This window comes from Rhodnius prolixus, unplaced genomic scaffold (assembly GCF_049639745.1).
Source record: "Rhodnius prolixus isolate KJV_2025 unplaced genomic scaffold, Rpr scaffold_2, whole genome shotgun sequence".
NCBI lineage: Eukaryota > Metazoa > Arthropoda > Insecta > Hemiptera > Reduviidae > Rhodnius > Rhodnius prolixus.
The window spans coordinates 30027700-30054711 of record NW_027411592.1 but is presented as its reverse complement, the minus strand read 5'-3'; the positions used below and the strand labels follow the sequence as shown (position 1 = coordinate 30054711).

The 27012-nt window shown below is 33.8% G+C and overlaps 1 protein-coding gene and 1 long non-coding RNA gene across 3 annotated transcripts in view; one reads left to right on the top strand and one right to left on the bottom strand.

Moving 5' to 3' along the window:
- Positions 1-545: 545 nt before the first annotated feature.
- mirr (iroquois-class homeodomain protein mirror) overlaps positions 546-27012 on the top strand; it is a 162793-nt gene continuing 136326 nt past the window's right edge. Inside the window, exon 1 of one of the 2 annotated variants that reach the window (XM_074118925.1) lies at positions 546-643. In XM_074118925.1, coding sequence (XP_073975026.1) covers positions 608-643 — 36 coding nt within the window. In that variant the 5' untranslated portion in view covers positions 546-607. Of the gene's footprint in view, positions 644-13822; positions 14344-27012 lie in introns of those variants that run through there. The other variant, XM_074118923.1, reaches the window with a different exon arrangement.
- On the bottom strand, positions 10844-25988 carry LOC141449454 (uncharacterized). The gene is made up of 3 exons (XR_012455522.1): positions 25870-25988; positions 11559-11701; positions 10844-10988 (listed from the first exon to the last, which is right to left on the bottom strand). It is a non-coding gene; the product is annotated as an uncharacterized lncRNA (long non-coding RNA).

Sequence of the window (27012 nt, the reverse complement as noted above, 5' to 3'; positions counted from 1 at the left end):
TCTATACATAGTCTATAGATACATAGATGAAGATAGTTTATTAAAATAAAGAAAAACCATAAATTACGCGTATTAATGCAAAGTTTTTGTATTAGAGATATTTATCTGATTGAGGCCGTCGTATATTGAATTTTCTTTACTTTCTAACTATGAAAGAATTGTAACTGTCTTTTATATTTTCTGATTAAGATAGCTTTTAAATTATAAAAAAAATATATAATCTACACATCAATTTTAATCCATATGTCCAAAAATCAAGTATGTATAACCAAAAATAATATATCCCTTAATGACAGCTCCATATAATATTTAAACTGTATAAAATAATTGTCTTACTACAGTAATTATTTGCAAGAAGAGAGATGTATATAAGGATATACACAATTAGTGACCCACATTCCTCATTGAATGTATTATGACGATAGGAAAGTGTAATCGTAGTGCTGTAGGTGCTGCTATCTGTTGGTGGACGGTTACAACAGTTATGTGGAAAAACTTGGATGCGCATGGGCTGCTGCCCTCCTTCGGCCAGACAGGAACACTTCTTTTCGCTACCACAATCTCGGCCGCCTTCGTCTAGCTAACTATGCCTTAGGCTGCCAATGCAATGCATATCACCACTAGCCCATCGCCCATACCTAGGGTGAGTAATTTCATAATTTATTTATTGAATAAAATGCCAAATTCAAATTACGTGTCTGTATAATTGTTCTTCTTCTTTTAGACTCTATTATGACGAATAAAATTAAGTTTCATAAAATTTCCATAATATATTTTGTTTAAATTGTCTAAAGCATGTAGTAGTTGGTGTGATATTCAAGAGTTTATCAATTAAAAAGAAAATAATGACAATGTTTAAAAGCACTGCTGTCAAACCTGTCCGGAGTGTATTTAGCGTGGACAATGAAAGAGATTCACGAAGTACATTAGGCCTTTGATCATTAGGTATACAGAGCGTATACCACACTTAAAATTCTGCTACTAATGTAAAATCCCTTCATATTATCAAATGCTACTTGGTACAAAGTGAGAAATATAATATTAAGTGCCAGTATATCTTTCTATAATGAAATCATTACCCCATTGGGCCAATTAATAGCTAAATTTTACTTCTGTTTTTTATGCAGGTTAACTTTCTAGAACCCTAATTGAAAAATTATTCTTAAATTAAAGTTCATCGTCATTGTGATTTGTTTGGATTTGGCTACTCTAGAGAGGGTGACTGTTTTTACTTTCTTTTAATTTTCTCTATGATATTTTTTTAAATTTTTCATTATTTATTGATTGCTGATAAATCGAATTAATTAGATGGGTAAAACTCACAAACTGAAACCATTAACCCAACAACACTTAGGTAGAAAGATTGTTTCAAGATTATAAATGAACTGAATAGATTTCAGTTCTATTCTTCTCCTAATAGCCTAATAGTTGTTTCTATTTTCATTAGATTTCGCCTAATGGCATAAATAATAGATCAGAACAGAACTACTTAAACTTTTCGCTGTCTTTTTTCTTGACATATTTAATGACAATGTGTCATTATCAAGTCAAGTCAATTTTCAAATTAGAGGTATTTGAATAAATTTGAAGAGATATTCGAAACACCCTTAATTTTATCAATAAATTCTCAATCTTAATTTTTTGTTTTAGTATGATAGTGCACCAATAAAGATAATGTGCCGGTACATTAGCTAAGCCACCTTAGACGGTTGGTGAACATAAAATAAAAATAAACTACGCATCCTTCTAGAGTTTATCTCCAGCAAAGGACTATTTTAGGGTGGCTGTATATCAGCTAAGATATTCAAAATATGTATATCTCAATGTATACCTGGAACAATGATCACAAAAATTTGATAGAAAATGGAAAGCTTATCGCCGAAAATAGCTACATATATAACCTTCTTTTAGCGGATTATCAAGAGATTGTGGAACACGAAAGACAAACAGAAATGAACTTCTTGATGGTTCTGGCGAAGAAGAAATTACCAGATCATGAAATGAGACCAGACAGCGGACGAAATCGAAGAGAAAAGCGCTGATGGTATCTAGAAAAAGGAAATTGATTTGGTTTGAGACAATTTGTAAACACGGAACGATTCTCTTCACAAAGATGGCGGGGAATATGAACCACTAACTAGAAAGGCTGTACGATGTGGAGAAGTTATGATGGATAAGAGGGGAATGGTTTCAGATGCCCCTCAATAGGAATAGATCGTAAGGTTCTGTGTTCATCAACTCAATGATCAAATAAATTATTTGATGCCTATTTCATTTTAATGTGTAACTAGGAAACCCGAGTGCTTGTGTCGGTAAGCTGAAGTTTGCATGCGACTAAATAGTTGATTTTATCAACTCGTATTATTTCAGTGAGTCTGTGTCAGGAACCCTCAATGATTCCAGAAACCCTAAATAGCTAATCTGTTTTCGCTCTCAGCATCTACTTCAAAGACTAATGTACTACTCCTTAACAAAAACTTACAGTTTAAAATGTTAAGTATAAGGGTTGATTAAACGCCAAAAGGTACACAAATCAGCGAGTAACCAACATTTCATTAATACCTCATTAATATTTAAGTAATTCTACTGCATTAATTTTCATTAATAAGTTATTTTTTAGATTTTATTAGATATCACAGACCCTTATGCTGGCCATTTTCGTCTACAAAATATATGTTCAAGTAGCACTGTAGATTGACTGTAATATCTAGTTATTTATAATAATCAAACTACTAATTACAGGTTAAAAAGAAAAACGTTATAAAAAATAAAATAAAAATATGAGGCTAAAAAATTCAAAACCTTGTTTAAAAAAATGCTTACACCAACAAACATCAATGATTTTGTTTTTTTTATTTATTTATTTTTATTTCTTAAATAAAAATCGTCGGTTTAAGTTCATTCTTCGATTAAAGTAATTGTTATTGTATGAAGTAGTCAAACGTTTATAATAATAGGTAATAATTATCTGGCTTTATCGCAAATAATATAGTTTTCTTCAATTACATTCTCCATCTAGGTGTTCTTCCCACAATGTTGTATATATGTAATATAAAGTAAATAAGATATGCATATATTTAGGACAGCTAATTATTCCAGTATTTTACTATAAGTAAAATTAGGGGGACTAAATTAAATTACAATAGAGAAATGAATAATTATTGTTTAATAATCTACTTGTTATTAACTGTGTGTTAATTGTGCTCACGAATATTTCGGTAAGTCGAATTCAAGACAGTAGCCTACTCTAACTTTGTCTTTTTCTACTTTAACATGCATGTACGTATATGTGATTTATCATAATTATAACAAAAAAATAATATAAATGAAGTGGCCAGCATAAGGGTCTGTGATATCTAATAAAATCTAAAAAATAACTTATTAATGAAAATTAATGCAGTAGAATTACTTAAATATTAATGAGGTATTAATGAAATGTTGGTTACTCGCTGATTTGTGTACCTTTTGGCGTTTAATCAACCCTTATACTTAACATTTTAAACTGTAAGTTTTTGTTAAGGAGATTTTTGTACCTTTTGGATAGATTTTCCTTTTTGTCTATTTTACAAAGTTACATATCTGCTTTACAGATTTTTTTAAAATTTGGAATAAGCAATTCTATCATTATAACCTGATAAGGTGTTAACTACCACTGGAGAGATCTTTTTAAAAAATGATTGTAGTTGCGGCTCCCAAACCATCCTCAATAACAATTTTTTTGAGAAAGCGTTTTGAATAACATAGGAAGGTATTTGTACGTAAATAGCAAAATTAAACTGCGATTTCAGTACTTCCTTTTAAGAGGAGTAAGAAAAATAAACTAGGATTGCAGTACTTCTCCCTAAAAGGCAAAGAGGCAAAGATTTTTTAATCGAACAATTCATTGATTTAAATCGGTTCACTTATTGATAATTTAAACGATTGCAGTACTTCCTCTTAGTAGGAGCAAGAGAATCAGCAACGTAGAGGAGCTTTAACCACTTATTCGAGCTGAATTTTATCAAAATCGGACTAAGCGTTATAGAAATATTGGTAATAATAGTTTTAAAAAGGGCCTTATTTGGGTGGGGAAAACTCCCCTCCTTATGAGGCACGATGCCGAGACTTTTAAAGTGCAAATCTGTAAAAAATTTCGATTCGAATGACACTTCATTCATAAAAATCGGTTCACGTGTCGATAATTTGAAACGATTGCTATACTTCCCCTTAACAAGTGTAAGAGCTGATCGCCGCTTTAATGTTACGTAGGGGAGCCCTAACCCTATCATCCTAACAAATTTTATCAAAATCGGGCCAAGATTTACAGAGTAATTAGTAATAATAATTTTGGAGGGGGCCTTACATAAAGGGGGCTAACTCCTCTCCCATTCGATGTACAGCGTCGGGACCCCCAAAAGGCACATCTACATAAAATATTGAATCGAATGACACCTCATTCATGAAAATCGGTTCACGCGTTTTGGCGCTACGTTGTTTACAAAAAAGGTAACAACAAGAACAAGAAGAAGAAGAAGAAGAAGAACAAGAACAAGAACATTTTTTGAAAAAGCCGTTTTTGCTCATTTTCGGCAACTTTTTTCTCGAAACCTATTAGATCTGGGTGGTTGCAAAAAAATTACAGTTATAAAGGAGGGTTTGCCCTATAATTTAAAGAAAATTTGGGAATTTTATCTTTTATAGAAAAACAGAAAAAAATTGTCAAAGTTGGGTGTTTTTCAACGTTACGCTTTTTCGTGCAGTTTTTGATGGTCAACCCTTATACAACTGTCCTACCGGACAGTTTTAATTATTATTCTCATGTTCTTAAGATAAGGCATTTGGAAGAATATTGATGTATATCGTTTCGCATTAAATTTTTAACTTTCTCTCGGTGAGAAATTAAATCTTTAATCCAAATAAATTTTCAGTGTAATGTGTGATAGATTATTGTACGAGTATTTTAGAAGAGCTACATTGTTTGCAGGCTAGGTTGACTAGGTGAATTTATTTCAAGTATAATTATTAACTAAGTACTTCAGAATATAGAATTTATGAACACTTTGAAAAAACTGATTTGATAAAAAAAAATAAAATAAGCTACGTGCAACTCAATTAATGTAGGACTGAATTTGCAATTATAATAGCCTAGACAAACTGGCGAACCTAGTGATTACAATTAGTCTTCCTGCCTGCTGACTAAATATTGTCTTTTTTAACAAGATGGTTTTCTTGATGTGGTTTGACTCCAGAAAAATACTCTGAAAGTTTAATGGCTGTGTCTTTCCACTTCAATACCTGCCAACTTCACCAAAACATTGTCTAACTTATTTTATTTTTTATTTTTTTAATTTTATTTATGATTGTGTGAAGTCTATTTTGAATCCTCAGCTTTTCATATTACTACAAATAAAATATTAAATTAAAGTAAAACCAAGCTCAATCTGTATTTTTGAAAATAAATTGATTTACTTATTTTCACTATGTTGAAATCAAGTGTAAAAATCTTCTGTAGCAGTGAAATTTAAGTGTATTTTGTCCTTCTAAAATGAGAATGAACCGTGCTTAAGAATATTTTTGGAGATGAAGTAGAGTGTCCCTGGTTTATAAACAAAACACTGAATTTAACCAATATTTCTGTTGGTATGAAATGTTAATATGAGTAGAAAAAAGTATTAGAACAAGACGGTTGGTTGGGAATGTACAAAATAATACGGAGAAGTTGTAGAATTCGCCATTTTCAACGTGTCAAACTTCCAATGCGTTGTTCTCCCAACAGATCTTGATCTACTCACAGTTTCTATCTTTATAGTTAAGTTAGATGCGTATAAATTCAGTTATATAAACTTGTGGAGCCATTTATCTCTTTAACCTGCTACGGTACAAACTGCTAACCTTAACGCAAGATGTTTCCTGGAGGTAACTTTGTAGACGATACTGTTATACTTTCACACCCCATGTGAATCTTCCCCTGTAGTAACTTTCCTCCCTCTCTACATTCAACCCCAATATAAACTTTGCCTTGCAAATGGAAAATTAATCAAGTGAAACCAATTGTATATAATGTACATTCCAATCTATCTTGCCATAGTTTGCTTTTTTATATACTTTTCTCTCTGTAATTAATACGTAATGTCTGATCTCCAATAATTATATTCTGAGAGATTTGTTCTGAAGATTGTTGATTGTAAATAACGGTAGAAATTTTATGGCTCTGCTCTTGTGCAGCAAATCGGTTATTACCGTGAGATTACGAGCGCAGCTAGATATTCTATCTGGGTAGGCTAGTTAGATTTCCAACTTTTTACCAATAACACTTCTCCTAACCAACTCCTCCGAATATCGGACTTATATTTGTGTCGTGATTGTAAACCAAAGGTCTTAAAAACTTGTTATCAAGTAAACAAGTTTGTTAATGTGATAGAAAAGAGGTGTCGAGTTGAAGGAAAAAAGGTTCAGTGGGCGAGAAAAATTACTCCAGATGAGATACTTCCAAAAATCGGGTCGTTTTTTCCTTACTCTTCCACGGAGTTGAGCATGCACCTCACGGTAGTAATGTCGATTAATTATAGTCGATATTTTCATCCGTTTTGGACGTGGAAGGGCAACCCAGGCGGTCATCATCTCTGACGTCTTCTCGGCCATCTTGAAAACGCTTGAACCACTCAAAAACTTGCGCACGTAATTAACATTCATCGCCATAAACTTTTTTTAATAAAAGATAAGTTTCAGTAGCGGTTTTATCAAGTTTTGATGTGAAATTTCACGACAATTCGTTGCTCTACTACAAGTGTAGTATCATGTTTTCGGCAAAACGAAAATAACACCTCTAGTACACAAACGACGGTTACGGTCAGACAGATTTCTCTACAAACACGTGAGACGCTGCAATCGATAGAGAAGGATTTACGCTGCACATCTATCGGTCGTTAGGATTTGGCGCATGCATAGTTCTTCTGTAGCAGCATCAGTCTCGTTATTTAATAGCTACACCTCGCAGTTCTGCTGGTTAATACAGAGGTAGGTAATTGAACAGAAAAATGTTCTATTATGATTAGAATTCTTACTTGATCTGCTTGAATAAGGAAGGAATAAGGCGCCTGTTTGAACGGAGTAATTCGCGGTTACTATTATAAAATTGATTAATTGTAATCTGTTTATAATTTGTTAAAGAAGGATCTGATTTGGTCTCGTCGTGTCCAGAGATGTGAAATAATTGTGAAAAAGAAGAAGAGCACTGCATAAATTTGGGCGAGATTTTGTGCTGGAGATTAGACTTTGATTACTGGCCGTGTTATCCTACTTTACACAAATTAAATAACTAAACTGTTCCTTGCCAAAAGTGTGGACAAACAGATAAAAAAAATAGGGTGTTTTTGAGGGTTACACTTGCCCAGGTCATTAATTCGCCATTTGCCTCCTGCGAGAAAGTGGAATCGAAGCAAAATTATGTGGAAAAGTGTTATTTCGTGTATTATTACTATCTCTCTATTGGTCTCTAATGATTTATTGTGATCTATTCAGGCAAGTGCGGAATATTGCCATTCGGCTTGTGTTGTTACTCTCGATTTACAAAACTTTTACGCAATAGTTACATACATTTTTGGCATGTTCAGGTTTCTAGGGAAACTCTAATAAAAAAAAAATGTTAATAAACCGAAACTTTCAAATTGAAATATCTACATTTGAATTTGATCTGAAGAAGTCAGGAAAGATTTTTTGATCCGCTGGATGTCAGACTGTTTATTAGTCTCTGAAGAGCTCGCGAGGGCAACAGCGGATTAAGATAATATTTTGTACATCTTGGCTTGTAAAAGCTAGTAAAGGTGTAGATTTTAGTTGCCGACTGTGTTTGTAGCTATACTGATGTGTGTACAGAGTTGTTATGCCATTTGTGGCACATAGTGTTGAGAGTGAGGGGCTAAAGGTGGCTAAAGATGCAGAGAAGAGGCGAGTAATTTTAGGTTACAAATTTATTTCGGTTGGATAATGTTGGGTAGAGTTGTGTGGACTTTGGGGGATGATGTTGTATTAATGGATTAAAGCTAAAAAGAAAATTGTAGCGGAATTTGCTGTTCCTAGGCGGTTTTTGTAAAAAATTAATGATTTAAAAACCTCATTTTTTTTTTTTGTATTGCTACAGAAATAAATAAACCTAATTGAACTAGACAGACTGATGCAAAATAAGGCATAGTAATATAATTTTCAACGCGAGATCAATGTCTATAATGAGTACTTATCAGAATTCCTGACATCAGAGGAGAAAGCAAGTCCATGTGGCAAAGAAGGACTGATTCTCCGAAGAACTTGTGGCCATGAGATTGACACCGATTTTCCGCACAGCCGTAGAAAAAATAATTTTTGATAAACACTATTTTTGGTTGTGGATATAAAATGCTTGCAGTCATCTGTTGGCAAAGATTAAGATAATATTTTGTACAGCTTGGCGTGTAAAAGCTAGTAAAGGTGTAGATTTTAGTTGCCGACTGTGTTTGTAGCTATACTGATGTGTGTACAGTGTTGTTATGCCATTTGTGGCACATAGTGTTGAGAGTGAGGGGCTAAAGGTGGCTAAAGATGCAGAGAAGAGGCGAGTAGTTTTAGGTTACAAATTTATTTCGGTTGGATAATGTTGGGTAGAGTTGTGTGGAGGCGGATGGAGGCGGTAGTTGTAATAAACAATACAGGACGGCGGGGCAGCGCTGGGAGCGGCTCTGGAGGCGCACAGTGTTTACAGTGGCAGTTTATTAGACTCTCGGCTTGTTGACTGTTGAACAATATTGTTGCGGAGTGGGAAACTAGAAGCGCTAGTGTGACAAAGGCAATCACACGAACACAGCGCGGCTCTAATACACTGGCGGCCCAAGTAAGCGAACTAAAAGAGAAGCCACTGCTAACAGAATCAATATCTGTCTCCTTACTTTCCATCTCTTTCTGGGAGTCCCCACTCTGGTCGCAGCCCTCTTGTAGCTGCTGCCCCCACTACGACAACCCTACTTCACAATTATATCGCGCAGGGTGGAGACAAATTTCCACCGGCTTTCACCAACTTTACAGCACACCGGCTTCACATACACCGAGCATCTTCTAACAAGGGGCGCACATCTTTACTCGTCCTCTTTTTCCTCTTGCAGCCTCCTCTCACCTCTCCGCTCTCTTTCTATCGCTATATATACACAAACGGATCGATGCGATTGTTAAAAGATGTGTACAATACTCTTTTTTATGGTACATAACACTGTAGCTGACGAAATAACCATCTTCCTTCACACAACAGTAACTTAAGGCGAAATTCTACACGACTTCGTGTTATTTTCCTTTACTTTAGCCTTAAATAAGGACGATGCCAAATAGAGTACACTCGTGTCCTTACCACTAACACACTGATCGTGTTAGTGTCAGTGTCAAATCGAGAAGTCTATAGTGTGGTGTTGATTTTAAGTTGAATAAATGGAGATCAGCTGAGATATTAGTGAATACTGGATTCCAACGCGGAGTTCACGGATTCGAATCCAGCTGCAGTCCCTTAGATTTTCTCTTCGTAGGAGCTTCTTACAGCTTACTGGCCGACAGGGTCTTAAATGCGCCTTAAACACACATACACCCAAGAAGAAGTAAACTATTCAACTTAGTAATCACGATTGCTTTTAGTGACACTTATGGAACAATGTACGGCGTGCCGAAATGTTGTTTTTTTTAGGTCTTCAATGGTGCGTTCACATCTTCAGGACTTCGATTAAACTATTGAATAAATATAAACACCTTGACTTCCTCTAAATTGCGTCTTAAATTAATTTCTCTGACAAAATAAATATATAAAATAATTTTAACTTTTCTGCACGTTGGTTGACTGTTTATCTATTTATTGATTTTTGAAGTAGATCAATCAATAGTCTCATTGTTTGTCAACTGTGTATCATCGTCGCACCTTGTCTTATCCCAAAAACTGTATTGGGTATTCCTTTTTTTTTAATTTGTACAAATATATTTTTTTATTAAATATATTTCACTTCTCAAAAATAAAAAAAATATTTTTTCGCTAAAACCATTTAAATATTCTTCATGGAACCTTATTGAAAAACCAAAACATATTCTAGCGTTAGTTATTCTCTACTTTCTTTTTTACTTTATATCAAGAAAACTTAATTTTGGAAAGCCCATTTTCCTAATTTTTTAATAAAGTTGGTACTGTACAATTTAAACTTTTCTTAAAAAGTAAGGTAGTTACGCTCTATATTCTATCTCTGTTTTACCAGAATAACAGCATCACTTCTTAAGATTTCATGATGATCAAGTCATTAGTGATTGTGTTAATAAAATTAATTTCAGAGAATGTTTTCAATTACAGAACATATTATGAACGCGTGAAGATAAGATATGGTTTGCCTATAATTAGACTGAAACGGCAAATCTATACAATCCGCTATATTTAAGACAAGTGCAGCTCTTTAGGAGCTGTAGAAGTATCCCCTTTAGAGTGGAGGATTGACTTGTGATGTTTGCCTGGGGACACATCAAACTTTAGAACAGATGTCGCACACTACCTGCTTTACGTACAAAGTTTTCTGCCCAAGGACGAATGTCATTTTGCTGCAATGCCACTGAAGCTAGATCGCTTCATAATTTCAACAATTTTAGTTTTCTTATGTTAATATATTTTCTGTCAACATTAACATTAAATATTTCTCTTTTTTTTGTAATTGTTAAATAATTTTATAATAATAAAAAGCTTTTAGCTTGATCCCAGTGCCAGAAATAAACGCATAACCTTAAAAAACTAAAACCAACTTAAAGATTTTAAAGATCTCAATCTGTTCAATAAAAGATGCTTTTCTAAATTAATAGTTTTATTAATTTTTTAGTTCAAGTTTATATAGTTCAGATTAAGTTGTGCCGTAGGATTATTTATGATAAATCTTTAATTTCGATGTTGCAATTTATATATTTACATCAGACTTCAAAAGCTTGATTTTACCACGTCAATAACATTCTTTAATATCAATCTTGAATTCCTGCGGAATCAAATTACATATTTTTATTTTGGTAAAACTATTAAAAATTTCAAAATCACGATAGTTTAGCCAAATCTCCTTTTTCATTCAATACTTACTCAAAATTAAAATATAATGTACGTATTAAAAATTTAAAATCATTATAATATTGACAATAATATTGTAAATACGGTAGCTCTTTTATATTTTTGGAATATTTGAACTTAATTTTCTGTGAGCGTTTCTTCATAGAAGGCCCAATTTTGGGAAGGCAAACTCTTAAAACATCTCTGCGGTATTTAATTGCGTTCTTATCTTATTAATGTTATTCTTCGCAGAGTTACTAGATTCGTTTACTAACTTTTAGAAAAAATAAAAAGACACTGATTTTTTTATTTTCAGTAGCTGAAACTAATCCTTAAATCGATGGTTGGAAAGTTTTGCTTGCATCATTTTATTTTCATCGTTTCGTCTGTTTTATCCCCTCCTGCAATTCTATCATTACAAATAAAGGAATATATTTATTTGAATATGATCGAAGCAATGCTGGCCCTTGTTACATTAAATCTACAAAAAATTTATTTTGCTTACATTGTTTGGTCAGTTCAAATATTTCGCCTTCATTAATTCTTCTAAATTCTTTCTTCGCACTCAATTAATTTTTCAGTCTAGGCCTCACTCCGCACGTTGACATAAAGAAGTACTTCGGACTGCACAGAGGTATAACGCTTGACCTGTTACCCAAATACAAGACGAAGAGAAAAAATGTTACTACCTTCTCTGAGACTAATGGAGAACCCTAAACCACAAAGTACTACTCAACAATTCACTCTTAAAATCATTTTGGGCTTATCGACACGAGCTGTGGGGTTCGTCCAAATGTAGCCAACATTCACCGCCTCCAATTCCTTCAATCAAAAATGCTCTTTTTTTTTTTTTTGTATATCCAAAGTGACAATCAATACCGATCTACTGAACCCATACATCAATGGCATAATCAGAACGTTTAATCTTTAATTCCAATTCTTAAAATCTCAAGAACTCTTATGAAGTGCCAATAGTAAGTAGTGTTCAATTATTCCTTCTATTCTATAATGTATGATTTTTCCTTCGTCATCTTTAGATTCTGTTTGCGAGTTAGTTGTGGCTCCACTAGCGAAGCAGAAGTTGTAATATATATAAAATTTTTTAAAAGCACTGATTTTTTTTCAGTGGAAGTAAGAAAATTTACCTGAGTTCCCTTAGTGATTAAATTAAGTTTGGATTATATCTGTAAGGCAAGAAACTTGACTGTCTACATATGAACAGTATTAAAAAATAGATTTCAACGCAGAGATCCCTGTTCGAACCCAGCTTTTCTGGCCCTTAGATTTTCTCTTCCTAGGAGCTTCTTGCAGCTATCATGTCTGATGATGGACAATGATGTCTGTAACGGCAGAACGCTGTCCGGAGGCCGGCAGTGCAGTGAAAGAAGCTTCAAGCACCAAAGACTCCAGATATTGATGCGCCTTAAATAAATAAATAATTAGAACTTGTCCTTGGACGCAATATCCACCTGGATTCGGTCATTAGTAATATGGAGTTTACAAGTCTCAGTCAATCTTATTCTTTGCTAAGTTTTGCGTCTAACCGGTGGTAAACTAAAGCCTTATGTGAATAAATAGAAGGAGAAAATTATAGTTTCCCACGTAAAGTAACAAAATACAGTTAATAATTGCGAAATGTAAGAAAGTGCATTCTACGGTGGAATTATTTCTCACACCTAGATCTGCCATATAGTGATGGAGGTGGACCTCCACTGTCCTGCTTTTGTTCGCCATAACTTAAGAAAAATCTCAAAAACTTACTAAAAAAAGAAGGCCCCTAATTTGCCATAAATTTTCTTTACTAGTCAAAAGATTAATTTTAAAAATAAAATCTCATGTACATAAATATAAACTCAAAAAACGAACTGCAACTAATAAATTAGCCTGAACTTAAGCTGCAGTTAGTTTAGACAAAAGTGTAGTTAGTCCAGAAATGCTCACATCTACGCGGCCTGTTTAAATGGACTTGGGCACACCGTTCAGTTTTAGAGTTCACAAAAAACTCTGCCTGGTGCTGAGTGACAAGACCAGGTTATGGTAAAGGCACACTTAGAGTCTAGGGACAACACGTTTGCTTTATCTTCTAGGCTACATTGGAACTCATTCCTTCAATTATAAGAGACATCCTCTCTCCCAAGATTGTGGCGCTGTCCACTACAAAGTATTAATTAATTAATGGTAAAAATAAACAAAGAAGAATTAATGTTGTCCCGAAAGAATATGTGCAATTGGATGCAGGCGGTGCGCTGCTGAATGTATGAATTGATAAAATTATGATATTATTAAGTACAATATTTATAGGATGTAAGGGTGTGATATAAAAGTGGTTGTAGTTGGGTGTGTTGTTGGAAGTAGGGTATATGGTGGGGGCGCGGAGGGTAGTTTAGTAGTGTAGTAGTGGTGTAGTGTTAGTGCGAGGCATGTCGCGGGTTTGTGTTAACAGGACCGGGGACAGGGTGTCAACTATGTCTCTAGGTCTTGTAATTTGTCCCGTAGTATAGTGGGGGCAGCCGCTTCCACTATGGGCGAGGGGAGGGAGGTGGGAGCCATTGATCCGCCGAGTGGGCGGCACTCTATTGGCCGAGGGCGTGCCACCGCTGGCCCGCCTTCCAGCACTGCCACGCACGCCAACTCGGTGAAAAATCAAGAGAGGGGGATCGGAGTAAAGTGGTCTTGTCATGGAGGGAGGCGGCAGTGTTGGCTAAAGGGCAGAGAAAAAAGACAGCACCGTTTAGAGAATAGTGGTAGGGGTTGTAGGAACATAGCTAGCTTAACACTGGTATACAGTGAACACAAACACCAGCCGGACTGCCTTTTTCTCCCCACTCTCGTGACAACATTGCCCCGTCAAGTTATTTAGTGGGTAGTGGGGGTATTCAGTGTGTGCGACTAGGCACTGGTGGGGTGATCGTGCAGGCAGGGGTGGGGAGCAAGGAGAAGCTTCAGTCAGCCAGTTGAAGAAAAATCACTTTTTTCAGAGGAGGTCCGAGGCACACCTACTCTCACCGCGTTATCAACTGTCCGGGTGTGATTTTCTCGCGGTCTTCTCTTCTGTTTACAAATATTTACATTTCCAAAAATACCTCCTTCAATCAAGAAGAGAACGTTATTTATTTTTTCCAAATTTGTCTTTGTTTCGCTTTGATTTTTCTTCGAGGAAAACACGTGTGCCAGCGGGTGATAACAGTGCTGTGCTTGTACATGATGTATAATGTGGACCATCACCAGTAAATCAAGACGTCTCACTTGCTATGGCTCATTTTCCACAACCATTATCGCCTAATAATCAGGTATTTACATCTTTTCTTTCTTTAAATTACCTACTATCCAAAAATAGATTAGGAAATAAAAATAGAGATGTGCGCAATAAATGGAAAGCGACGGGTCGGATAATTAACAGGGCGCCCGACATATTCATTAGAGTTTAGTCGGTGTAGAGAGGAGTGTAGAGGTTTTGCATACACAATAGCGCCCCAGGGACAGACCGCTCTGACACATGTTCTACACGCATCATGTTTGTTTACCGCTTTTTCCAACAAACTTTACTGTACACCGCAAACTGTAATAATAATTACATTCAAATTTTAACCGCCATTGTTTTTATACTGAAATTAGTTATTCTCTATTCGTGTTTATTAAACATGAACGATCTTTGTTTATTGGAAAATTAAAAATCTATTTCTGTTTTTGTTTTTTGCTGGTTTTGGAATTCAAAATACTTAATAAAGCGACTTCTTTCCGGCCGTAAAAATTCTTGTCAAAGAAGAAATTAACTTGCCGCGTACATGAACTTTATTTTGATGGCGTAGAAATAGGAGTTTTTGCTTTAAAGTGATAATTTATGTAATCTCTCCTTCATGCTATGAAATTTCTATTAATGGTTTGCTTAAGAATTTGATCTTTTGGTCGTTTTTTTTTTTTCTACAACGGCTAAAATTTGTGGAAATGTCCTAAGAAGTTAGGCAGTGCTTCCTGAACTTACATTTCTCTCAAGTCCTCAAAGGAATAAGTAACTAAAAGTCGTGACAGTTCTTTTAAGACTCTAATCACACATCTAAGTTTAAAGAGATTTAGTAATTATTTAAATTATGTCAGTTCTGTAGAACAAATTAGAGCTATTCTTTCTTGTAGAAGTTTGCAAAGTAATGTTCACATCATTTCTAAATAAGCATTAGCTAATTATTGCGCGATTCTAAAAAGTAAGCAGTATTGTTAATGGAAGAATATGGATTTTCGACAAATCATTTTTGTTTATATTATTCGCTATGTAAACTCTTTTTTCGCTTTCTAGAGGCCTAAATTTAAGATATTTTCCTTCCTCTAAATTATTGTAAAATGGATTAAGGCATAAATGCAGGATATACTAAGGGCACCTACAAAAACACATTTTCGGTTCAAACCAAAACAATTGTTCAAAAATGAATTTGAACGGACCAGTGCCGAGATAAATTTTGAATTATTCTCACTTAATCTCTAAAATTATAAGCCATATCTTTTAGCTCCATTCATTTCAGTTTGTCTAAAGTAGTTTACATTGAATTTTAACATTAAACAAATAATAAAATGCACAAAATTTGCTTTTACGTACCGTGTGAATTTGATAAAAAATAAATTTCGCTAAACAGCGCCGGAATGTAGCTCTCAATAAGTGAATGACTCACACTAAGTTACGTGGTCATTCACTAGCCATTCCAGTCTACCTTCACATTTCGGGAGACTGATTTTATCTTGATATTCATTTCCATCCAGGTGATGTCATTTTCTTTAAATAAGTTAACTAACTTAAATAAAGCTGGTGTTTTACGTTCAGCTTTTCCTTTTTGTTTTTAAACATCTCTAGAGTAGGTCACCATCTTTCTTCGCAATAAACTAAGAGATTCCTCTTTGGTCGACCCAAATTTCTGTACCCTAAGAGTAGTTGAAATTGCTTGCCATTATTGTTTACATGAATCTAATCAGTACATGACATGAGAAGTATTTATTTATATGACAACGTAAGAATATATTTAAACGAAATGATTGGTCCTTTGTAAGCAAAATTGAGATGAATCCCTACAAATTTTTACACTAAAAAGTAAATACTCGTATATAAACTGCAAATAATGTTAAATCTTTGTCGTTTTCTTCAAAATAAAAAAAGTCTTCCTTAGTATATTTCAAGTTTACTTCCAACTTTGGAGAACTACTTATTTATCGCGGCACCCATTTACCATTCATTTATATTAATTTCAAAGAAATTTCAATTAATTCTAGCTATAAATTTTTCCTAATTCAGCTATAAGATTGTTTCTCAACAGAACTGCTTTTATCATGCAGAAGTTCATACTTTAGCAATGCTAAATAGATCCAAGTTCTTAAATCATTAATTGTAATTTCTTTCCTGTAAAACAAATAGATGGTATTTTTACATAAATTATACTCTTTTAGACTTGAAGTTACAGAAATGTCCAAACAAAACCCATTTGACAGGCTCTCATTTATTACACAAAGTTTCGAAGCGCAATGTTCAGATAGGATACGAAATCCGATTTTCTGACAGATAAGCGTACATTAAGATTAAGTTTCTTGAATTTTTTTAATACTTTAATAGAGTTTTAGGCGGTGCTGAGGTCGATAGTATTATTTTTTTTTTTTTAATTTTTTATGTCCGTAAACAGAAGAATTTACTTTTTGGACATGTACTAAGAACAATTTAATGAAATTCAGTGTATCATTCTAAAAATGTATTTCACGCTTGAACTTAAAAGTATATAATTTTTATTTACATTAATGTATTTTTAACGATATGGTATTATTTACGTATTAAATAAAATTACAAAGAAATACTTATTCTCTGAGCAGTTACCATTACTGTAAGAAGTTGGGCGTTCTGTTATATTTTTCAAGTGTAATACCTGGTTTATAGATTCAATTTTAATCAAAAAGAATTCAAAGTTATAATTAAAACATAATAATATTATTACTTATTTATTCCTAAATTATTTGTTCGAATTTACTTATTTAGTTAAGAAATATTGCTTAAATTAAGACAATGACGTGTAAAAACTTATTTTCGTCCTTAATAAAGCATTAGATTGTTGATGGGTGCGCAGAGAGCGGGCCGTCCTGTCTGAGACTGACGGGACTCCTGCACCACGATGTTGGTCTCTTCCATATTCATGTGACAAGTTGCCTGAGACCTTCTCCTGCTGTGAGAGGGCATGCCTTATTAATGTCTTCCATATAAACACAATACTTTTAAATTATTTCTTTTACTTATTTTAACTGTTGGCACAATACGTTTACTTTAATGCTGCAATGAACGTTATAATAACGAGAAAATTCGGGATATCCAAGAGGTGAACTAGCCCAAACAGCGGTGCACCTGTCTTTTCTTTTCACTTTTTATTGTTTTGGTTACTTGAATTCCTCTTTGCTACCGTAAACAACATTTGGTAATGGAAAAAAGTTAATTGCGTACGGCAGAACTAGTTTTTTTTTTTTGCATAAATATTGTTTTCATTGTTGAAAAATGGAGTAGACATGCGAAAAATATTACAAATTATACTTTAAAATAGTACTGGAATAATAAATAAAAACTAAGAAAGATGGCGTAACCGCTGTTAGCTGACATTCTGTAGACTCCAACTGATCTTGTGTCTTCACCAATGCCACTGTAAGAGACCATATTGAGTCTTTTCAACTGCAGTTGACGGTTCTTCTTTTTAAAAATCTTGAAATTAATAGAAGGTTCCATTAAAAAATCTCAAAGTGAACTCCACTTTCATGGGTTTCGATAGTATTCACTAAAGAAAATTGAAAAATATTGTCAAAGTTTGGTGTTTTTGAACGTTACGCTTTTTCGTGCAGTTTTTGACGATCAACCTTTACACAACTGTCCTATCGGATAGTTTTAATATAATTATTTTTTGTTCCGTAAATAAGTATTCCAATTCTTTCAAGTTATTGTAAATTATTTAAAGTATTGACATGTGTAATTCTCCATTAATTTAGAAATGTGCATTGCTGTAACATTGCTATTGTACAAAATCTTAACACAATAATTTTAGATTTACAGAGAATTGAAAAGGGCAAAGAAAGATTATTGTCAATTTCATCCATTGTTCTTTTTTTTATTTCTTTTCATGCCAAGTTTTCGATATAATTAATAATCACGTCTTTAGAGCTGTGGAAGATATTTTAAAAAAAATTATTAACCTTATTATTGTCTGTAATTGGTTTTGACTTATGATGTTGACCTGACTGTTTACGCACTGATTTGTCGGATATAAAATGTTAAAATTTAAATATGCTCCACAGTGCTGAAGATGATCTAGAGCAGTGATGGGCAAAGTACGGCCCGCGGGCCAACTCCGGCCCGCGAAAGTATTTAATCCGGCCCGCCGAGGGTCCATCGACATGGATAGTATATGGCCCGCTATAATTACGTTTTGACGGTCGAGAAGTATAAAGTAGATTCTACTTAGTAGAATAATAGATGCATAACCTATAGGTGAAGCTAAACTAGCCGCGTAGTTACACAAGTGTGTAATGCTGTAATGTTTTTATAATATTATGATTAAAAGCTTTAACACAAAATGCATTTTTTCTACAATTCTGGCCCTCCTCTAGAATTTCTTAAACTTTGTGGCCCCCCATTAAAAAAGTTTGCCCACCACTGATCTAGAGTCTCTTGGTCAAAAGTTTGACATTAAAACAAAAAAAAAATAATGACTGATATTGAAGATAATATTTCTTTCTCTTGGATAATTTCAAAATTAGGTTGGCTGTAGTGCTCATGTTATCTTGTATATTTCTTGTAGAGGGACTAAATACTCTAATTGCTATGTACTTGATTTTTATTTTCCATTTATCTTAAAAAATGAGATTTATTTCATACTGTATCCCGAGGTATGGCTCGTATTGAATCTTTGATATCAATATTGACATAATATTGATTTTATCTTTGGCTTTATCCCTCGTATTTGTTGTATCCATGACTGGTTTCGGATTTTCATCCATTATCAGAGGTAGTTTGGTGTAGAGACTAGTCAGGAAGTGACGTAAGTGAAGTCGAAATCTCTGCACCAAACTGGTGGATTTTTATCTAAAAATAGATGATCCGTAGTTAAATTCTGGTGAGAGGTAGAATAAACATCCGTATTTCGTCGCATAAAACCAAAGATATCCAGAATTGCGGACCTAATTACATTTCCATTAATATTTCAGTTAACTATTTGATATTTATCTCAAACATCTACTAATAAGAATGTTATAAACTTAAATACATCAATAAAAAGAATAATAATTAAAGTGAACGAAGCATTTTTAATGATGGGGGCTTGGTTAGCACATCTCACGTCCCTACTTAAGTTTTATTTCTTCTCGTGCATAATTAAAGGTTGTATACAAAATCAAAATGAGAAGTTTTATTGAAGAATGTTTCATTTAAAAAAAAACAGAAAGTTCTCCGTGCAGAAAGTGGTAGAAAAACAGAAGGAATTAGTTACAAAAACCGGTGTGAGAATACACGAAATTCTCGCCCCTCTAGCTATCGAAATTTCTAATTCATACCAAACTGTTCTTCAAGTAGGCAGGTGAAACAGTCGGTCTATGCGACGACCAACATTTATTTTTTTTTATTGATTCTTCATTAAGCCTAGCATATGGTAAAAATGGTATTTATTACAGAAAAGTAACGTCACACCTAACAAGAACTCCCCTCTCTAATGTGACGTGGAGGTTTTATACTAATAAAATATTGTAATTAATTTATACAGGCAAGCAGGTGTTTACATTGTATTAAAATTTTAATGGTCACCGTTACGTTTTTTGATAAAACGTTGATGTTTTCTGCAAAAAAAAACAAAAAACTAAAAGGTTTTTGCAGTAAAGACACTTCCGGTAACAGATTGCCTTCTAATCTAAAAAATGTACAGAAAATATTTAAGATATGAAGCCTAACGTTGTTTCTTTTCCTTAAAAATGGTATTTTTTTGTTGCTAAAATATTCCAAATAAAGAGAACTACATGTGTAAATTATGTACTCAAGAAATTCGACTCGACTCAGTAAAATGGCTCTACCAGTTTTTCGTATTCGACTAAAATCTTCTGGTTGGGTCCCCTGGTTGACACCCCATTCAAACAAGAACATCGAATCTCTGTAGGTTTCCCGTACTTTAATTACTCTCATCACAGGCAGATGCAAACATTGTAACGAACGTTTTTTTCCATTACATAAAGCAATACGCATTAAAGATTCAAAATAGAAAATCTACACGGTTTACTGAGTTCCATAGACTTATTCAATTGATTCAATCAAATATTACTGAAATTTTCACCAACATGAGACTGTTTTAAGGAAGAGAAATGGTTGCCAAATTCAGTTTCATTCTTAAAGTATTTTTGTTAAGCTTTTGACGTAAGGAATACGTCATGTTCAGTGCTTATACTGATTGATTAACCATAGCACATTGAGCATTCCACTTTGGTTTTGATTGTGATTGATCAATATTTAGTTTATTAGAAGAAAGACCCTGAAGAGGACTTTGTCCTTAAGTCGAGAGCTTCACAAAAATAAATAAAAAGTTTAACTGAATTATAGCAATAACTTCTCTTCCTTGGATGATTAAGCCCCCTAGAAAAGATATTGCTAAAGAACGCTCTTTTAAAAATGCAAAGAATTTTTTTTTTGCGTTTATTTTTTGCTACAATCAGCGCTATAATATAAATATATAATATAAGTAACAATGATAACAGTAACAATGAATAACAGAAGTATACGAGTGGAGAAGTTACCCAGTAGTAACGCTCCAAAACATTAGGCTATTAGTCGCTCTCTTCATTTGAGAGGAGATCACGAGGCCATTGTCCCTTAAGGCGTCTTGGCGGGTTGTCAGGAAGAGTTCTTGAAGAAAGATTTTAAGCTAGAGGATTTATATGAGATTGCAGGTTGAAGTGGAGTTTTCTGTATCTTGTTTTAGCAACTTGTGTGACAAAAGGAATGTTAAGGTCAGTGTGTATGGTCAGATTGGAGACATAAAATGGATCGTTTACGATAGTTCGAAGTATTTTAGATTGTAGCGATTGAATCTTTTGGAGATTGGAGCGTTTGGTTGAACTCCACAGCTCTATTCCATACGCCCAGATGGGTTTCAAAATAGAAGTATAAATCAATCTTTTGTTGTCCAGAGAAAGTTTTGATCTATCGTCTAAGAGTCTTTTAAGTAGTTTAAAAGCTAGAGGATTTATATGAGATTGCAGGTTGAAGTGGAGTTTTCTGTATCTTGTTTTAGCAGCTTGTGTGACAAAAGGAATGTTAAGGTCACTTTGTATAGTCAGGTTTGAGACGTAAAATGTAGCGTAAATAGTTCGAAGTATTTTAGACTAAAGAAATTGAATCCTTTGGAGATTTGTGCGTTTGGTTGAACCACACAGCAGCTCTATTCCATACACCCAGATGGATACAAAGTAGTAGTCTAAAGTAGTAGAGCAAAGAAATTAAATTTAATTACTGCACACTTGTTGGACTATTAATGTATACTTGATGGGCGAAGGATTAAGGTCGCTAAATAAGGGACTTCGGGGGTCATTAAATCAATGCATAATATATGTACTTAGTCCGCACTCTAACGCATCAATAGACTTCACTTGGGCTGTTTGCAAAGAAAGCATAACCGTGCATCTTAGATCTTGACGACTGACAAACAACAACCTTTCTTAACGCAGCGAAAACTTACAAAATAATGGCTTAAAAGGACGCCTCTGTAAAATTGAGAAAAACCGAAGAGAATAGATGAAATGAAACTTTTTATTAAAGTGTACAAAACTATAGTAAAAAAAAAAATAATATAAAAGAAGAATAAGAGCGTTGTAAAATAAAAGAAAAGAAGTGTTATTTAACTGGAACAGAGGAGTTTGCGTGAGTAATCTAGTATTTTAAAAGTTCTGTCTTGGAAATATTTATTTTTTGCGAAAGATGACACCACTTTACAGACAGACAATAAGTTTAGGAAGCAGAAAGAAATATCTTATATCGTATCAACATGTTGCATACATATATAATGCAATGGTATATTTCCTATATACATATGTATATAAATATTACAGTTTAAGATGTACGAAGTAGAACTAATAAAACAAAATGAATAAAGAAAAATTGTCACGGAATACAACTATGCTGGCAAAGCAAGAAAAATAAAATAAAAGTAAAGTGATATAAAATGCTGTAGATTAGAACACGCAACGTATTGAGCTTTGTTACAACAGTTATTATGGTAGAAAAATGGCCGTTTCCTTAGTTTTCCAATCTATATGTATACAAAAGACAAGTTTATTAATGGTCGATTCGTGTTAAACTTAATAATTCGATGTTTCACTTAAGTTACATAAAAACACTTAGCTGTTTTTCTCAATCATCATTAAATAATACTCAAATATATTACATAATACTCAATTTTCATTGTATTTCTTTTAAGTGTTTTTTTTTATTTCGTCTTATTTTTGTTTTGTTTTGTTTTTTACCCTTTCAAGTTCAGTAACAAAAAAAACTTTATGTAACACGAAAATTATGAGAAAACTTTTAAAATTTATGCTGATTTCAATTTTAAAGAATTTACGAGGGTCGTTTGTAAAGTCCGTGCAAAGTCAGAGAGATAGCACCACTGGCGCGTATCGAGGTTATGTTTAGTTAGTAGCATCTCTTGGAAGAACACACACCAAGTTTCAGCCAGATCGGTCTATTTCTTTGTGTTTGGCATTCGTTTGAATCGAGGAAGTCGAGTGATTTTCAAAAAATGGGGTTACTACTCCAGAAATCATTGATAAAATCCATGATATGGTGATGGATGACAGAAGAGTGAAGGTGCGTGAGATTGCTAGTGCTGTGGGCATCTCGAATGAACGGGTACATAATATTTTGACATGACAAAGCTATCCGCAAGATGGGTGCCGCGATTGCTCACGCTTGACCAAAAACGAAATCGTGTGAAGTGTTGCAAGGACGGTTTGCAGCTGTTCCAGAAGAATCCGCAGGACTTTAAGCGTCGTTTCGTCACTGTGGATGAAACATGGATACATCACTACACTCCTGAGACCAAAGAACAATCTAAACAATGGGTTACCAAATGGGAATCAGCGCCAAAAAAGGCGAAGACCGTTCCTTCGGCCGGAAAGATTATGGCGACTGTCTTTTGGGATTCGCAAGGAATAATCCTCATCGACTATCTGGAAAAGGGTAAAACTATTACAGGTGCATATTATTCATCGTTATTGGACCGTTTGAAAACCGAGGTGCAAGAAAAACGCCCACGATTGGCCCACAAAAAAGTCCTTTTCCATCACGACAACGCACCTGCTCAGACCTCAGCAGTTGTGGTCGCAAAATTAATGGAAATAGGGTTCCAACTCGTTTCACATCCCCCCTATTCTCCAGACTTGGCTCCCTCGGACTACTATTTGTTCCCCAATATGAAGAAATGGCTGGCGGGAAAAAGATTTTATTCAAACGAGGAGGTGATTGCAGAAACGAATGGCTATTTTTCAGACTTGGACAAATCCTATTATTCGGAAGGGATCAACAAACTAGAGCAGCGTTGGACGAAGTGTATAAGCCTAAAAGGAGACTATGTTGAAAAATAAAAAAGGTTTACCCCAAAAAATTAAGTAGTTTTTATTTTTGCACGGACTTTTCAAACGACCCTCGTATTCTAAAATTAATCGTTAAAATGGTAAAGTTTTGACAAAAATTAGTTGTCAGTTATGGAACACACTTGACTTAAAAGAATTGTTTGTGCAAAAATAAGTCAAATTGGCACTTCCGTCTTTTCCATTTCCCTAATGTTTACAATTTTACTGCTATATTTATTTCCTAATAAAATTACACAGGTTATGAGACCGCTCATTTTACTTAAATGACACGTTAGCGAGAAGCTAAATCCCTACTGAACAGCTATCTCCTGAGAAAGTACTTATAGCAAAATTTGAAATCTACAGGCTCTCAATGAGCTTTAGGGTATAGAATCTGTTTGGAAGCATTTTCTAGAGAAATCCCAAAAACTAGGGGGTAAAAAATCGATGCAGTAAATGGCTGATTTTGTAAAGAAAAAAACGTTACTTATCGGGTGCTATAGTGTCACTGTTTCAAACTATCCATTTCAGAGTTATGCTGCTCCTACTATTTTGTTCTGACTAGGAGAGTATCTCAAAATGCACATTGAAAATTTCTGCGATTGCAGTATCCGGCGTATTGTAGAGAAAGAGACAGAAACAAAAGAAAATCGTAAACAAAGGAAAATGAAACATTCAACATTTTCATTTAATTATTGCAATAATTAGTATCATTAAATTCTTTAAATTATTATTTTTCTGAAACAAATTTAAATTGGAATTTGAAATGCTATAAGACTAGCTCTGAATCTACATTTTCTTCTTACTACCTAGAATATGAATTTTTCGAAAAAATATTGAATAATTTGCCTTGCTTTTCTTCAAAAATACCCAGTATTCATCGCAAATATGTTTAAATCATTAGTAAATTTTTGGCTTGCGGTCTATAAACCCGAATTATTCACCTGATCAATGTTAAAATCCCTTCGAAATTTTGGCATACAGTTAGTTTATTTTATTTACAATGTTGTTATTTGTATCTGTCTTAGCAATAATTATTTTCTTTCAGTCAATTTATGTATTCTCAATCAATTTTCAGAAATTAGATGTCGCAACTAATACAATTGTTCGCAACGAATCTTTGCACAATCACGCATTGCTTTAATTGGAAATTTATTAAAACCTAAATTCTTGGAGAACCTTAGTTCCTTTACTGAGGACCTAGGTTGCACTCATCTTGAACTTAGGTAAACAAGTTAATTGTACTGAATTAAAATAAAAAAGGTTCGACTCATTAGTGAGTGAACAATAAGATTTCAGCGCTACTCATTAAGGCAATTACTGAATCAATTAATTTACCTCACAATAATAGCCACATTTATTTATCACAATAAATTATCAGTAATCATTTAATAGCATCCGACACAATTGTTTCCCTTCATTGTGTGTTTTCGTAGTTTGGGTGGGAGAGAAATCTAATTTTTGGATCTTTCTAATCTACAAATAAGTTTGTTTCTTCCACAGTCGCCGGAAGGTTGTATCTACATTTCTAAATGGAGACTGCTTTTTGATTATTTACACCACATTCAAACTGTTTTTTATCCAATCAATCTAAAAAAGAAAAATACTAATTTCATCTAATAAAAAAGAATAAGTTTCAAATTTTTGTAATACTTATCTCTGAGCGGATGTAACGTAAGAGGAGCCTCAGGAATCTGGGCATCCCTAACCAGTTAAAAATCATGAACGTAAAATAAGAAAATAGAAATGTAAATAATCTATTTTTTTTTTTTTCTGCATGCTCCGTATAATGTATAATATTATACAATGTATAATAAATTTATAAATAATCTATTATTGGCAAGAATTTGGAAGAAATATGTGAATTGGAGGACTCAGTAGGATGTTGTTGGATTTGAGTTTTAAGTTCACCTCTGGGGATCAACGTAATTGTGCGTAACATGCAGTTCGAGTATGCACGCTCTAATGCTGCTGCATTTTCCAAGTTTTCCCAGAAGCCTCAGTTGTGATTTATATTGGAAAGGAAGTAGCTCTGCAGTTGCGGAATGTTAATTTAGCTTTGTAAATTGAATACTTTATGGTTTATAGTTCTTTCTTTATGATTAATTATTACCAAAATAAATGTTGCTTTAATTACTTTATTAAATAAAATTTAATATTTAATTTTCATTTCATAAAATAAATGTATATTGAACTTTATTGGAACTTACAGGTAATCAATTATTTCAAGTATTTAAATGTGCATACTTCTTTAAGTCATAAACGGTTATTTTTATTTCTTCGTATTTTTAAAAAACTGTAAATGGTAAAAAGTCGTATTACAAATGAGTAAATAAACATATGTAATTGCTTTTAAATAATGCAAGTATTTGCAACTTATTGAATATTTTGAGGTATTATCTTTCATTATTCACGGTTTCAATTTGCAAAATTTCACTGTAAGCCACTGCTCGTTAAGTCCATCAAGTTTCTGCGTTGAAAAACCTATTGCTGCAACACTGAAGGCACTATTGTGTAGGGTAAATACATAATACTCTCATTGAATGCAATAACATAAAACAAAATGCTATCTGGTGATATTGAGTATGATGCAGTTTGTGGTAATAAAAGAAATGGCCATATTTCAGGCGGGCTTTACGTCCAGCTACCAATCAGGCAGTTTGTAGTAAATAGATTCGTAAAGTTTACATGCAAGGATCTGGTTGATCAGATCAGACCAAACATTATATCGCCTTTTGGCAAAATAATTATCCAAGATTTCTGGTGTCCCTGCTAGCAATGCTTCAATTAATGGTTGTTCAATTTTGTTGCTCACAAGTCCTTTGGTAACTTCCTTTTAATCTTAAAAAGTCACAAGATTGATTCCTTTAAATTCAGCATTAAAAGGTTAGCTCCTCTTTAACAAACTGTTCGTAGGCCTAATGATGAACTGTATAAGCATCTAAATACTTTAAAGAAAGCAATAACAATGCGCCTCTCTACGAACATTTTAATACGCTACCTACATGTATTGTTACTAACTATAACATTACATACAGATGGACATACAAAAATATAAACGCACAAGCGTATACATGGACGTAACACAGTAAATATATTCACTAGAAATACGTTAAGATTAGGCTAATGGCAAGGTTCATTGTTGGGCCACACATTCTGCCAAGTGTGACTCCACTCCCCACAAACATAGGGTTTATTGAAAGCGCTCCCCGCCGTAGAAGAGAAGTTAGGTTGCAGGGTGTTGCAGTGAGACCCTCTATTATGGACAGCGTTCTGCCGTGAAAGTTTCTTTATGGCTGTCCCCACTCCTCTACTCCAGCATACATTCAAAACCCACCCTTCACTAGTTCATC